Source organism: Terrapene carolina, unplaced genomic scaffold, assembly GCF_002925995.2.
Source record: "Terrapene carolina triunguis isolate 2854851 unplaced genomic scaffold, T_m_triunguis-2.0 Scaffold96, whole genome shotgun sequence".
Lineage (NCBI taxonomy): Eukaryota > Metazoa > Chordata > Testudines > Emydidae > Terrapene > Terrapene triunguis.
The window spans coordinates 4,681,334-4,696,086 of record NW_020664447.1 but is presented as its reverse complement, the minus strand read 5'-3'; the positions used below and the strand labels follow the sequence as shown (position 1 = coordinate 4,696,086).

At 38.5% G+C, this 14,753-nt stretch overlaps 1 protein-coding gene across 1 annotated transcript in view; it reads right to left on the bottom strand.

Annotated features, from left to right (window-relative positions):
- Nucleotides 1-205: 205 nt before the first annotated feature.
- Nucleotides 206-14,753, bottom strand: part of WEE1 (WEE1 G2 checkpoint kinase) — a 17,745-nt gene continuing 3,197 nt past the window's right edge. The window contains exons 2-11 of the mRNA XM_026651239.2: nucleotides 11,079-11,287; nucleotides 10,329-10,395; nucleotides 10,072-10,244; nucleotides 8,690-8,811; nucleotides 6,883-7,029; nucleotides 6,390-6,485; nucleotides 6,214-6,299; nucleotides 5,773-5,943; nucleotides 5,539-5,684; nucleotides 206-1,588 (exon numbers count right to left, since the gene is read on the bottom strand). Coding sequence (XP_026507024.1) covers nucleotides 1,438-1,588; nucleotides 5,539-5,684; nucleotides 5,773-5,943; nucleotides 6,214-6,299; nucleotides 6,390-6,485; nucleotides 6,883-7,029; nucleotides 8,690-8,811; nucleotides 10,072-10,244; nucleotides 10,329-10,395; nucleotides 11,079-11,287 — 1,368 coding nt within the window. The 3' untranslated portion in view covers nucleotides 206-1,437. The remainder of the gene's footprint in view (nucleotides 1,589-5,538; nucleotides 5,685-5,772; nucleotides 5,944-6,213; nucleotides 6,300-6,389; nucleotides 6,486-6,882; nucleotides 7,030-8,689; nucleotides 8,812-10,071; nucleotides 10,245-10,328; nucleotides 10,396-11,078; nucleotides 11,288-14,753) is intronic.

The window sequence follows — 14,753 nt, the reverse complement described above, 5'->3', positions numbered from 1 at the left end:
TATTTCTCAAATTATAGTGGGTAGCAGAGAGGTGGACAGCATTGCTCTACTCCTCCCCCATGGTAAGCATCCATAGCCATAGGCCCTCCTTAAGTGAGTCAGAACCATTGGAGTAGGCAGGCCACATCAGGACTAGCCAGGATATATTACATTATAGATATTTTATTTCCACAACTTTAAAGCCAAACAAATATTAGACACTGTATTAAGCTCAACCTTTGACTTTTAATATTCCAATTAAATACTAATACAAATAAGTGAAACACAAATGGGGAACATTGTTTAAATCAAAGTTAATGAGTAGAGACATGCCAGTAATAAACAAATTCCATTTTCAGCAATATCTATCAGCTTTTAACTAGTATCAGAAAAAGTGATTAGACAGCCAAATTGTATTCAGTTCAGAACTTATACTGGAATAGATTCAATTCAGTCTTCTGGCATCCCAGACTGCAGTTTAGTATAGTATACTATAAGCAAGATCAAACAGTTATGTACATGAACATTGAACAGTCAAAATACTTACACTAAACAGCACAATTATGTACAGGTACTCCAACAAAAATATGCAATAGCCATACAAACATGAAACGGAAGGGAGGGAGAAGAGGAAAACCCCAACATTCAGAGAACTTTATTAAAAAATTACAAAAACATTAATAGCTGAGACATTTAACAATTGCACTACACTAATACAAAGTTCAAATATAAAATTGGTGCATTTAGTTCACAATGCACTAGCTTTAAAGAAAAATGCTGCTTTCACTAAAGGCAGCTTAGATATTTTTCACATAATTGTTTTAACAGAAAGCCTATTAAACACAACAATGATTGTTTTAATGCTACAGTTTACAGCAAGGACAAAAAACTAAAATAGCAGCAGTTTCACATGGCATATACTTCCACAGGCTTATTTATCCATGGTTTAAGTAATGCCTACAAAGTGCTCCCAGTTGAACAGACAAGTAAAATTCACAATAAAAAGTTTCCTGACACCAGGTACATTGAATGGCCTTAAACCAGTCTCCTCAGCATTCCTTCCCTGTTCCAAGGACAATCTAATTTCAATAAAGCCCTTTTAAGATTATTAGGGAAAATATCTTTTGTTACAATGTAGTAACACTAAAAAGCAGCACACCACTATAGTGGTTAACCCTGGGATGGTGTAACATTTAACAGTGTAACTGAAAGGCTTATGGATTAACATCCAACATTTTCAATAGACCAGATATTAGAGTCCAATATCTCAATTGTTAATACAGCTAGTTAGCTGTATATTGCAATTAAAAATCCTAGAAGTTATTTCTGTAAAACTAGAGACACTGATTGAAGACTGGGCAAGAAACCAGAAATTGAATTCTTCCTTCAACTCCTCAAAAATTCAATCCACTAAGCAGATTTCATAGTCTCTCCTCTTTTTTTTTTGGAATGGATATTTCAGTATATAGTAAGACTAACTGAGCGGTTCATTTTCTTTCCGATGAGTCGAGATGTTCTATTCTGTGTCGTAGATCTAGTTGCCATTCGATCAGTGAATAGCGCCCTCTCTTCTGCTGCAGCTTTTGCCATTTGTGCCTTCTTCAGTTCTCTGAAAGAGAAGAATCAAGAAATGTCCATCCAATATAAGACTCTTGATCAGTCTCAGGCCACAACCTATCTGGATTTGCATAGGCAGCATGAAAGCAATTTGCAGAATCACCTAGTTGATGTCTCCACTCATTTCAGGAGATAACAGGGAAAGTTCAGGATCCAGTTTCTGTATCACGTCTGAAGTTTCTTATTTGGAGGGAGAAACAGGAAGGAAGTTCCAGAACCACGTATATTGTTGATGCTCAAATAAAATACCCACAGATTTTTTTAAATTTATATGCAGCTGTAACTCAGTAGCTATTAAACACTTTAACACACATTTTTATTAATGCCAACACTCCCAAATATAGCTATGACATTAAGTGCCACTACATACACAGAAGCTAAATAGAGTTAATTAACATAAGGGCCTTTTATTAACCTAATGATGTGTGTCATTTCAACTGCTAGTTTGTCACCAATGATAACTAAGAACAAATTATTTCATTTTACTATGGAAAAGGGTAACCAAAAGAAACCCATAATACTGATGGTTAATTGGATTGGTGGAATAAAGAATGTATCTAATTCTTCCTTGTACCCCAGTTAAAATAATACAGACTAGTAGTTAATTGCCAGTACGAGCTGACCTTAAAATGTCCACAACTAGCCAACTTTTAGAGTGCTAAGTGTAGAGACTTCATCCTCAAGACTAGCCTCCCTTGTTAAGCTACCTTTGAAACCTCTGCAGAAAAATTCAGACCACAAAGTGTTTTCTTTTCAATAGACTGCCCCCCAAAAGAATGGTATCAGTGACTAACAGCCCAAGAATGCCACCAAAGTCCTTTTCCTTCTATATGCCAATATAGGCACTATATCCTGAATCTCTTGTTTGCTTAACATGTCCAACTTGAGTTGGCTGCAAGACCGAGTTGAAGAGAGAGCGAAAACTGCCATGCTGGATAGGACTGGTAGCATCTCATCTCTGACATTGACTAGTACCAAGTGCTTTGGAAGAAGTTAAACAAAAAAATATACACACATACACCCCACAGTAGGTAGTTGTAGAATAACCTGACCATAGGGGGAAAACATTCTATATTACATTAGTTAGAGGTTGGCCTATGCCATGAAGGATGAAGATTTCCAACTTCCTAAAAGGGTAACGAATGTTTTTCACTATCCATATAAAATGTCCAACGCTTCGAATCTTGCTATGTTCTCAGCCTAAATGAGTTCCACAGGTTAATTGTGCATTGTGTGAAAGTACTTTTATCAGTTTTGCTGCATATCCCCATATTATTGTATTGCAAGAAAAAAAAAATAGCAGCAGTGTTCCATCTACTTCTTCTATGCTATTTATTATTTTGTATATTTTATTATTTCCTTTTTTTAAATCATTATCTTTCATATAAAATTTTCATGTCCCTAGTCATTACTTTCAACCATTGCTGAATCTCCTCTATTTCTGCTATACCCTCTTTGAGACAGGGTGGAAAGAACTTAGCTCAGCGATTCTCAAACAGTGGATCAGGACTCCAAAGTGAGTCACGACCCTGTTTTAATGGGGTTGCCAGGGCAGGTGTTAGATTTCCTGCAGCCCCAGGCCAAAGCCCGAAGGTTTCAGCCCTGGGTGGTGTGGCTCAGGCTGCAGCTTCATCCCAGGACAGCAGGGCTGAGGTTACACACCCCCTGCCCAGGGCCGAAGCCCTTGGGCATAGACTTTGCCCCCCTGAGGGCGGCAGGGCTTGGGGCAGGCTCAGGCTTCGGTCACCCCTCCTGGGGCCATGTAGTAATTTTTGTTGTCAGAAGGGGGTGGCGGTGCAATGAAGTTTGAGAACTCCTGGAGCTCAAACACAAGATACATTCTTGATGCACAAAGTTCTATTGCTCAAATTACACAGGAGACCACACAAAATGATTGTAATGATCCTTATTTAGACTTCAAAGTCATAAACGGAACACATTATTCCAGGAGAGGGCATACCACAGATGATATAGGACGACAAAATTGCACCATTATTCTCCACCCATTCTTTACACATCTTGATATTGTTTCCTTTTTTCATTACATTGTCCCTCAAGACTGAACTGTTTCTCCCCAAGTTGTTCTAGTTAATGTAATCTGGTATTGTGTACAAGTAGTTCAGACTAGGACTCCCAGCACGCATTACCTTGTTTGTCAAAATTACATTCCAAATGCCATTGTGTTATCCATCCACTTCGTTTTGTTAAGTTCTTTAAAGTTCCTCAGTGTCTTCTCTGGTATCAACTACCCTAAATATGTAATTTTTCGCACCTCAGTGCTTACCCTCTTTTCCAGACTATTTAATATACTAGTTGCTGCTCATCAGTCTTAATACTGAAATTGTGAACCAACTGTTCACATTTCACTATGATAAAAGTTAGTTATTTACTCCTACTCTTTGTTTTGTTTCTGCTCCATGACAGTATTTTACCTCTGACCCCATTAATACTCTTTTTTTTTTTTTAAATAACCTCATGAAAGGTTCAAAGGTTTTTTCCAAAAGTCCAAGTAAATTATATCAATTGACTCTTATCCACTTAAAGACACAAAGAGCTGTAAAACAGATCACTGAATACATTCAGCAGCCAGATCCCTTTGACTGCTGTTTCAGAAATATATACCTCTACCCCGATCTAACGCGACCTGATACAACACAAATTCGAATATAACGCGGTAAAGCAGTGCGCGGGGCTGCGCACTCCGGCCGATCAAAGCAAGTTCAATATAACGCGGTTTCACCTATAACGCGGTAAGATTTTTTGGCTCCCGAGGACATCGTGATATTGGTGTAGAGGTGTACCTTTGATCCAGGACGTCCTAAAGGACAATGTAGCATTTAGCGTATAGATGAGTTCTTACATGCAGCAGAGGGAGCAGCCATGTACAGCATACACAGACTTCATGTCAATACTTGCAATAGCTATTAGTTATTTTGTCATGGCTATGTCAACATTGAGCTAAACCTTTAAAGAATATCAAGAACACCATAGGACTTAGAGAACTTTGGAACACCTCCTCTTTCATGGATACAGGCAAGTGGGGAGTCTCAGTGCTCAGAATTTGTCTTTCAACAAAAGCCTGCAGATTGCTAGATTTATTTCCTCCTTTCTGCAGTCAGAGTCATTCATCAGGAGACTGTATGAGTGTAACCAACCAAAAGAGCAAGTCTGCCTCTAGCTGTACCAGCTATAGCAAAGGCTAGAAGAAAAACTGCAAGAGGGAATGGTGGAAGGCATGAAAAATGGAAGGCATGGGAAAAAATGACTAAGGGCATCTATGTTAATCGCAAATGATGCACAAAAACTCAACAATACCCCACACCTTACGCTTTCCAGCCATTAGGCACAAAGATGCACAAAATTAAAGAAATAAGAGGTTCAAATGCTGACAGTCACCATAATTCTTCCATCTCCTGCCTATAATTTAGAGAATGACCTAACAGCCAGCTCAAAAGGGATTAAGGAGGTTAATACTCTTCCTAAAGGGAATCTCAATTTCTAAGTCACACTTACACACACACCTACCTTATTAAAACCCTTTGATTATTACAACTGAAAACTTGCCCAATGTGCTATTCACTATTCATGCTATTTACATCAGTGAAAAACAAAACAAATGAAGTGTCTTATGTTGATTCTCAATACTGCAATGATTATATCAAAATATTGCAAAGGAAATTTTTCTTTAAAAAATAATTAGTTTGTTTAGATGTTATGCAAACATTGCTATTGTTCTCAGGTTTCTATGGTATATTTGGCCCCTTAGAGTCTCCTTAAAAGCTCTAAGAGTAGACTTAGGTTTAGTGCAAGTACAGTTACTGTGCTCTTATGATCTATCTTTAGTAATCTTAAAATTTGAAATGAGTATATATTTCATCACCCTAAAACACAAATTATTACAAATATAACTATATCTGATATTCAAGGAATCTTTGCACTCACTTTTGCAAGAGTGAATTTTTGAACTTCTCAGCATTCAGCTCTATACGAAGTTGCTCTGCACTCTTTTTGGCAGCAGACAGCAGCACTGAATGCTTGCCCAGAGCCACTGCTGTAGGTCTTCTCTCTGGATCTGGACTAATCATAACCTTGAAGAAAAAAGATTCATGTTTAAAAGTACTAACTACTTACAGTATCAGAATAAGCAAGGAGCCATTTGCATACAACAATTCTTACTTTTAATAACTCCAATAATTCTTGAGAAAGAACTTGTGGTATTCTAGGCAGTTTTCCTTGTCGAATTTCATGCCATTGGTCTCCATTAGTCGGAAGTGGTTCAGCACCAGCAGCACACACAACAGTTAGAGCAAGAGCAAAAATATCAGCTTTCGGCAAGTGAGTATAGTTCTGCAAAGAAAAAAAAACAAAAACAAAAACACTGTCTGTGAATACCCACACCAGAATAGAAACTGGACAGTCGACTGATTTGGAAATGGAGACATCCGAAGTATCTATCTTCTCGCACACCAAAAGGTGAGCCATTTAGAACAACTCATGTTTTACAATTTTGAAATAGTTATTTCAACTTGGGGGTGGTTAAATAAAAAAAAAAACTGCAAAGACATCATGCAGACTTAAACCTTATTTTAGCTTCAATTAGCAAAACAATGCTGTTACCTCTTGTAAAACTTCATTTGCAAGAAAACGGCTATCTCCTTCCTCTACTTGTGGACTAGATACTCTAGTTACATGACCAAGATCACCTACAAGGAAAAGTTAAGGGGAAAAAGTTATTTTTCAGAAACCAAATCAATTATATCATCTGATCTTTAAGCATGCAGCATTTTCCGTACCTATTTTAAATACAACTTTGTCAGAAGACCAGTCATCATCATCACCTTCCTCAGACGTCATACTTGGAACTGATGTCCTAGATATGAAGATATTACCTGCAAAGAAGAAGAACGGTAAGGAATACAATTCCAGATCTAAGTTTTACCTCATCTGATTTCTCAGACAACTGTATTTATAAAGAAACTGGTTTCATTATATACCATTCCCTAGAGTAAGAAACTAGAAAGCAGAAACCACCTCATGGGACAGAAGCCAATTTTTTGGCAAGTCAACAAACTTGGTTCCACAGAAATGATGCAAGATAAACTTAAAGGAACTTTAATTATGCTAGCCAATTTTAAAATTGATCTTTCTGATGGTCTGAGTAGCAACAGAATAAAGAATTTACAGTTATTGAGGTGTGGCTGACTGCTTATTTTTCTGCGACAGACTAAACCATCTAAAGAAATTGTAAATATAACTTCAATAGAGTACAGTAGTTTATATACTTACTAGGCTTTATATCCATGTGTACCAGTGACATTGAATGAATATACTTTAAGCCACGAGCCACCTGAAGTAACAGATCTTTCAGCTCGGGTTCAGTAAAATAGCGCATATTTCTGTAGTTTTCACTTATGGCATCAGCTAAACTGCCACCTAAAACAAAGCCAAAATATGTCAACTACCTTCTTCCACATGGGTTTTATGTAAAATGAATAAGGTTTCCCATATAGCAGAGATTCCCAAAACGTGGTTCATGGACCACTGAACATTGCTGGTGGTCTAGAGAGAGCTGGATGGTCACATGGTATACCTCTTTCCCCTTATTCCCAGCTTCTACATTGAAATACATGTAAAGTAATGTAAGCAATCGCTGTAGTTGCCTTGGGATCCCAAGTGTGAAGAAACTGTTCCAAACATCCATGAATTGGAGGCCATGTTACCCATATAATCTGTATTAGAATGTTTTCTACAGCATAAGAGCTTGGGAAGATATTGCCATGTTAATATTGTGAAAGCCTCAATTTTTGGAACCTCCTGTCTTGGGACTAGAATGTAGGCTACAGAGAGGGCAAGAGTTCTATGCAAAAGGAAAACCAAAAGGCACTGAATATCTAACCCTAAACCACAAAAGGTATAGATTTAGTCTGTGCTGGTGAGACGACCCACACAGGAACAGTATAAAATTCAAATAAGGAGAACTGAGCATGTCCTCCTTAAGCATGACCTTTCTTGGACGCAGTCCACTTTTTCTTTGCATGGAGTCATTTAATCTAATTTTTTGTTTTAAACCCATCTAAGGGACTTTGGTAAGACCCCACAGAATTTTCCTGATAAAGTTCTTTAAGTTGGCTTTTTCACATTTAGGTCAGCACATTGCACTGAGCCCAAAAAAAGCTCTCTACTGCTTTTGTAAGTGGAAGATTAATACACTTTGCACTAGCAGCACTTTTCGAAGAACTCTCTCTCCCACCCCCATCTATAAAATGGGAAACAGAAATTAAGTGATTTACTCATGGTCCCAAAACAATTTAGTACAGGAATATTCCTCAAATCTTTATACACAAGTAATATTTCAGAGTCAACATACTTTCTAATATTAACATGAAAAGCAATACAGAAAGTTAGTTTAAAATTAAAGTCACTTCTAGTGACTTTGACCCAGCTGCTGATCCCGATGAAGGCTGAGCTATTCAATTAAAATGGTGGAAAAGGGGAAGGGGGGGAGGCGCACACAAAACCTGTTTTTCACCTGCCCCTTAAATAAAGGGTGACAGGAATTCTGATAGGGGAAGAGGGATTTTCTTTTTAGTTTAGTAGCAACCTAATTGTTTTATTGTGCTTCAGCCTGTATGGGCCTAGTGGTATAAATGTCCAAAGTAAATTAAAAAAAAAGTTTTCCCCATAAGGAATGCATTAATTTGCTTAGAAAAAATGGTTTCTATGCACTGCAATATTTACTTTGTCAACCATGGAGTAGTCAAACAGCCCCATGGCTCACCAATTGTTATGTGCAAGGGGAGGAACCTTTTGCTGTGTCCTCCCTTTTAGAGAGTTTTGTTTTATTGGCGTATTTTGTTTGATCAAATTTAGTGATTTGGTTTTTAGAGATATAAAATGCTCTCTCCTACAAAAGGGACTGCACATACATGTAATTCCATCTCTTTCACATTTAGAAAAGAGTATCTCTTACAACCAACCAGTGCCATCCACCCCAGGCTAATGCCCACGAGAGACCTGCCAGTTCAAACCCTACAGGCAACTTTAGAAAACCTACGGTTCATAACAAAAGTGACGGTTAACAGGTTTTTCTTACCATTACAATACTCATTCTGTATAAGCATGTGATCATCTTCTGCCCAGGCAGAGTAGTATCTGACTACATGAGAATGCTGCCCCAAAACTGCATGTGCATAGACCTCTCTTAAAGCGTTCTGCCTATTATAAATAAATAAATAAAAAAAACCCACAAATATTTAGTGATAGTCTAAGTTTATTTCAGAATATCTAAATTTAGGTCTGCTGGAAGTTCACACACACACACACACACACACACACTCTTTATATAGTGGTCACATGTCTTTAAGGCAGTAGCCATGTTAACACTGAGCCTGAAAAACGGGTATTCATCTGTCAATACTGCTTTGTTATCAAGCAACTGATCTAACACCATTCACCAGTGAAAAGAAGAAACAATTCATCTTGCTATTATAAACTTAAGGCTGATGTCTTTTACAGATTTAATTGGGCAGTATCTGAAGTTACATTTGCAGTGATGTCAGTGATTGAGTATTTAAGTTTTAAAATAATTTATATTATACTATAAAAAGATTAACCACTGGTAAAATACAAGCTTTTGTTGTAGATCAGGTTGTACGGCTCCACTTCAAGAACAACTGAGCCTTCACCACCGGTAGAGACTAGAGAGGCTGGAAGAAGGGGCTGCAAATTCACTATGCTTTTAAAGCACCATTGACATCACTTCTAAAGGCCTACCATTGAACAGTTTCAGAAAAGGCTCCTGAGGATACAATTGTGGATCCCTTCTTTTGGTTGAAAGTTTAAAAGGGAACTAAACATTTATGCATTAGATGAAAGAGTTAAGATTGAAACATAAATTATGGTAGCGTTTGTTCATAAAGACTTCACTCCAAGGGAATGCTTAAATCCAAAATACTGTTGTAGACTAAATAGCATTATGCAAGTGCACAAGAAAAGAAACTGGCCTGCTTAACGACTTTATCCTTCACTCAAACTGGACATGGAGCAATACTTAACATTTTGCACTTATGTGAAGCCTTCCCAGCAGGGATCACAAAGGGCTTTACAGATATCAGTGTAACATATGTACCATTAATGGAAGGAAGTATTATCCCTACTTTACAGATGACTAGAGCGATTCGCTCAAGATCATACAGGATGCCTGTGGCAGAGCTGGGAACAGAACCCAAGTCTCTCTTCCCACTTCACATAAACCACAATACTACCCTTTAACTTCAGAAAGGCTGATGAAAAGTAAGTTTTAGATTTCTATTTTAAGGTATTAGCTGTAAAGCAGATAAACACTTGCAAACTTATATTCATCTTGAAAGTCTCATTTTAATGCGTACACCGGAACACCTCATGTGGGAGAAGCAAAAAAGTAAAAAGGCAACCAAGAATTAGTATCTAGCTTTTAGTAAAATAACACATACTTACTCATCAACTGAGCCAGCTAAGGGCTTCTTGGACCGTTTTATAGCATAGATACAGCCATCAAGCCTTTTTACACATTTAAACACGGAACCAAATTCTCCAGACCCAATCTTCTCCAATTCATGAAATTCTGTTTCATACCGTGACTTCATATTACTTTCTGTTATTGTGATCCGCTGCAGTGATTAAAAAGAGGAAAAGTAAGACTTAGGTTTGCAAATACACACTACTAATTAAACACAAAGCAATAAGTGTGTTACCTTGGCAGGTCTGATAGTTTCATCTTCAAGCTCTCCGTCACTTGCTTCCATGTCCTCCCCACAAGAGCTGAAAGTTACATTCATAATATGTTCATTTATTGAATAAATAAGTCTTGATGATCTTAAAGACAGACAATAAGAACTCAAATTCTTACATTCTACCAAAGCCAAGCTAATGGAAAACCAAACCAAAAAGTCTGGAATGTGAAATCACACAAGGTAATACCCACCTACAAAATTTAGCTCTCTTGCATATATTTTCCTGTTGTTTCTAGGAGATTAACAACTGCTGCAGCTGATGCCCACTGCTAAATGTGCACCCTATCACCTCCCTTTCTGGTTTCTATCTAGCAGAATCAAGACAACCATTACTACTTGATTCATTGTCCAGTTGCTGGTTTCCCATCCCAACTCAAATCCATGTCTGGACAATATGGTTCACCTATTAATTCTTCTCCTAATCCAAGGATTCACTAAACCAATTTTACCTTCCATCTGACAAAAATCCCACTGCAGATTATGGTCATGCACATCACACTATACCCTACCGCAACCCAGAAAATATATTTCTGGGTGTCATTCATCTTGAAGATACATATTGCTATTAAATCCAGAATGTACATTTTGCATCTGTTGATTTTAGGGAAATAATTAACAAGAGATTTCCGAGGAAATTTAGCAATACAATATTTTTTTAAACAACTAAAAATGGTTTAAAATAAGATTGATGAAGAAGTATGAGTTACTCACTCATTCCAATGTGTTCTCTTTCTTCTACGACACTGTCCAGATGAAGTCTGAAGGAACAGCGAGTCTGGAGTAAAGGGATTAATGTTCACATGAGGTGTCCGTCTCATAACAGCATCCCGCTTTTCTGACTTCCCAACATTCATGAAGAGGGATCCTACACGGAGTTTAACTGAACTGGAGCCCATTCCTTGAGCTTTGGAAAGCAAACTCTACAAAAAACAAAAAGGCTCATCAATACTTCAGATACTCATAACTAGGACCCTACCAAATTCACAGCCATGAAAAACATGTCACGGACTGTGAAATCTGGTCTCCCCACATGAAATCTGGTCTTTTATCCTATACAGATTTCACAGGGAAGACTAGCATTTCTCAAACTGGGGGTTGCAAGGCTATGAGGAGGGAGGGTGTCACAGTATTGCCACCTTTACTTCTGCGCTGCCTTCAGAGCTGGGCAGCTGGAGAGTAGCATATGCTGGCCTCCCATCCAGCTCTGAAGGCAGCATCACAGCCAGCAGCAATGCAGAAGTAAAGATGCCAATACCATATAATGTCTGAACTGCTGCTGGTGGCAGCACTGCCTTCAGAGCTGGGGTCCCAGTCAGCAGCCACAGAGCTTCCTGGAGATAGGGGATGTTCCTGGAGATGGGTCTGACCCAGCCCAGGGAGTAACCCATGCAGGAGAAGAGGAAGTCCCTTCCCTCACCAACCCGGCCAGGACCAGCAGCTGGAGCCTGGCATACAGTAGGAGCCCTCGGCCAGGGCACCACCAGCCCTGCCCATCCCTGGCTCCGTGCCCATCACTCTGGCACTCAAGAATTAAAGGGGCTTTGCGCTGCTGTGTGTGGAGGTGGGTGTGACCACAGAGACCTCCCCCACAATCACAGCACCTAGGGTGGTCACCCACCCGTAAGGCCAGCCCTGCCCTGCCCTCCCTCCACCCCAAGGCCCTCCCATACCATGCCAACTCTCTTCCGCGCTGCTGCTGGTGGCAATGCTGCCTTCAGAGCTGGGCGCCTGGCCAGCAGCCACTGTTCACCGGCCACCCAGCTCTGAAGACAGTGCCGCCACCAGCAGAAGCACAGAAGGGTGGCAAAACTGTGAGACCCTTCCCCCCCCCCACCCATGATCCCTTTTTGGGTCAGGCTCCCCCCCAGTTATAACACTGTGAAATTTCAGATTTAAGTATCTGAAGCCCTGAAATTTTTTTTTTTTTTTTAAACCCTAGGACTGTGAAACTGACCAAAATTGACCGTGAATTTGGTAGGGCCCTACTCATAACTGGCAGGTTTGGCTATGTTTTCCAGAAAGTTGTTATTAATGATGACTACTGTTTAATCAGCATAAAATTAGCATAAGAGCTGCTTAATAGGAATGAATTTGTCCAATGTAAATCACTTGGGTATGGATTTTTAAGCTTTAGTACTGACATGGCAATTGCCAGAATAAAGATAAACACTAACATTTTAATCATTTTTTTAAAAAGTCTGGCAAGAAAAAGTGACCACTTTTTAGTCAGGAAAAAACCATACATAAGGATGGAACAATTAACACAATTCTCTTTCAACACCAAGACCATGAAGCATGACTATATATAAACACGCTGAACTCTGAGCCACTAAACACTAAATTACCACACATTATTGGCTCAACTACGCAGCAGCACAATAAAGCCTTGTTATGACTTGCCTATAAAATTCTCATTCTTCTATCTTCCATAAAAAAGTTAGTCCCTATAAATAGAAGATTAGCAGTACTAGTGCTCAGTTCCACACTGATGGGGCACTAGAAATGCACAAAATATATGGGTATCCTCTCAATATTCAGAATTGAAAAGTTCATATTATACCGATACTGTAACAGAATTTACTTCAATTCAAGAGAGGTTTTCACAGTGAAGAAAGGTCACCTATTGAAAATGAAGTAAAACCACTCTCTCCATAACCCCAAATCTACTATTTCTGGAAGCCAAGGGCAATCTGCCAGTCAAATATATTGATCAAGCCTCCTTTGGAGGGGAGAGGTGGGAAAATGAAAGACTGGACAACAGGTTATAGCCAAGCTGCCAGGGCTTCATCCAGTGCCTGTCATGACCTGCAATCCCTAGAATTGCCCTGGGCAGGCACATGCTTTCTCACTCTCTCTCATTCTGAGTTTTCAAATGCATCAGAGTTCAATGGCATATACCACCCACAAAGCATGTTTCCTGTTGTATTTGATACAAGCAAGCATTGACACTTAAGTCACACTTACATGCTATGTAATCACATGAATTACATGATTGATCAATCTACTGTTACCATTAGAAACATTTTCAGATTAAAAATATTTTTCCAAGTGTACTTTTATCAATAATTAATAAATCAAGACTCTTTACTTTTAATTACTTACATACATTAGTTTTCAGCACAAGACTAGCACAAGACTAGCCAATTCCATACTTATATAGTATATTTCCAAATAAATACAGTTTTCGAATTTCCATGTATTCAAGCAGCAACAGCTGGTTTGGAAGTCTGGCATGGGAATAATTATTTTAAAAGTATGAAACAGCTTACATATTCTTTTGAAACTGATCATATTTCAGCAGTCCCAAGTCCCTCTAGCCATTTGTAGTTTATAAGTTCTATGTCTTCCCTCCTCACCCCCCCAAATAAAGTTTTGCTCAGGTGTTAAATACCCACAAAACAGAAACAATGGAAAAAAACTACATGGTGCTGTCAAACAAACATGCAGACAAACTGATAGAATATTTAAACACATCAACAGATAAAATTCAGACAACCATGACTGAAAAGTTGAGTGTCACTTCAAAATATATGTCCACTGCAGTGTTTAGAAGAACTGGAAATATGCCTATTACTCCTAGAACTTGTTTTACAAAACCTAATTTTTAAAAAAATCCACATTGGATTAAACTGGGTCCATTTAACAGCTCATACATATTTACAATGACAAAGTAATCAAAGTAAGCTGACAAAATCCAATTACTGAACTACAATTTTAAGATCAAAAAGTGAGACTGGAAAACTCTTCTGATGTTTAATAAAATAGTGGCAAACCAACAGGCTGATCACCTACTTTAAAATATGAATTTAAAAAAGTACCAAACAGACCAGATTCATCTGTTACATAATCTTAACGGACAATTTGTGGGCAGGACCTGCAAAAGATGCCAACTTTTTTTTGTTACAGGCAAACCAAGTATGTTATGTAACGATTGCTCTAGAATGGGCAGTGGTACTGGAAACACACATGATAACTTTGTTTTTAATCCCAGGCACAGAGGAATGAAATGGGGTATTATGTTTTGTTTGTTTGTGTTTAGGTTCCCTGTCAAGTTACATCAGCTATCCTCTGTTGGTGCAGTTCTATATTTAAGGAGCCAGATGCTGCTGGAAGAGTTTGTAAAGCACCATTTTCTGTTCCAGTTCACTCCTTACACTTCAAAGAAAACAGACCTATCATTACCCTTACACCAACTATATTATACAGAGTGGTTGTAGCCAGGTCAGTCCCAGGATATTAGAGAGAAAGGTGGGTGAGGTGACTTTTATTGAACTGTATCAGAGGGGTAGCCGTGTTAGTCTGAATCTGTAAAAAGCAACAGAGGGTCCTGTGGCACCTTTAAGACTAACAGAAGTATTGGGAGCATAAGCTTTCATGGGTAAGAAC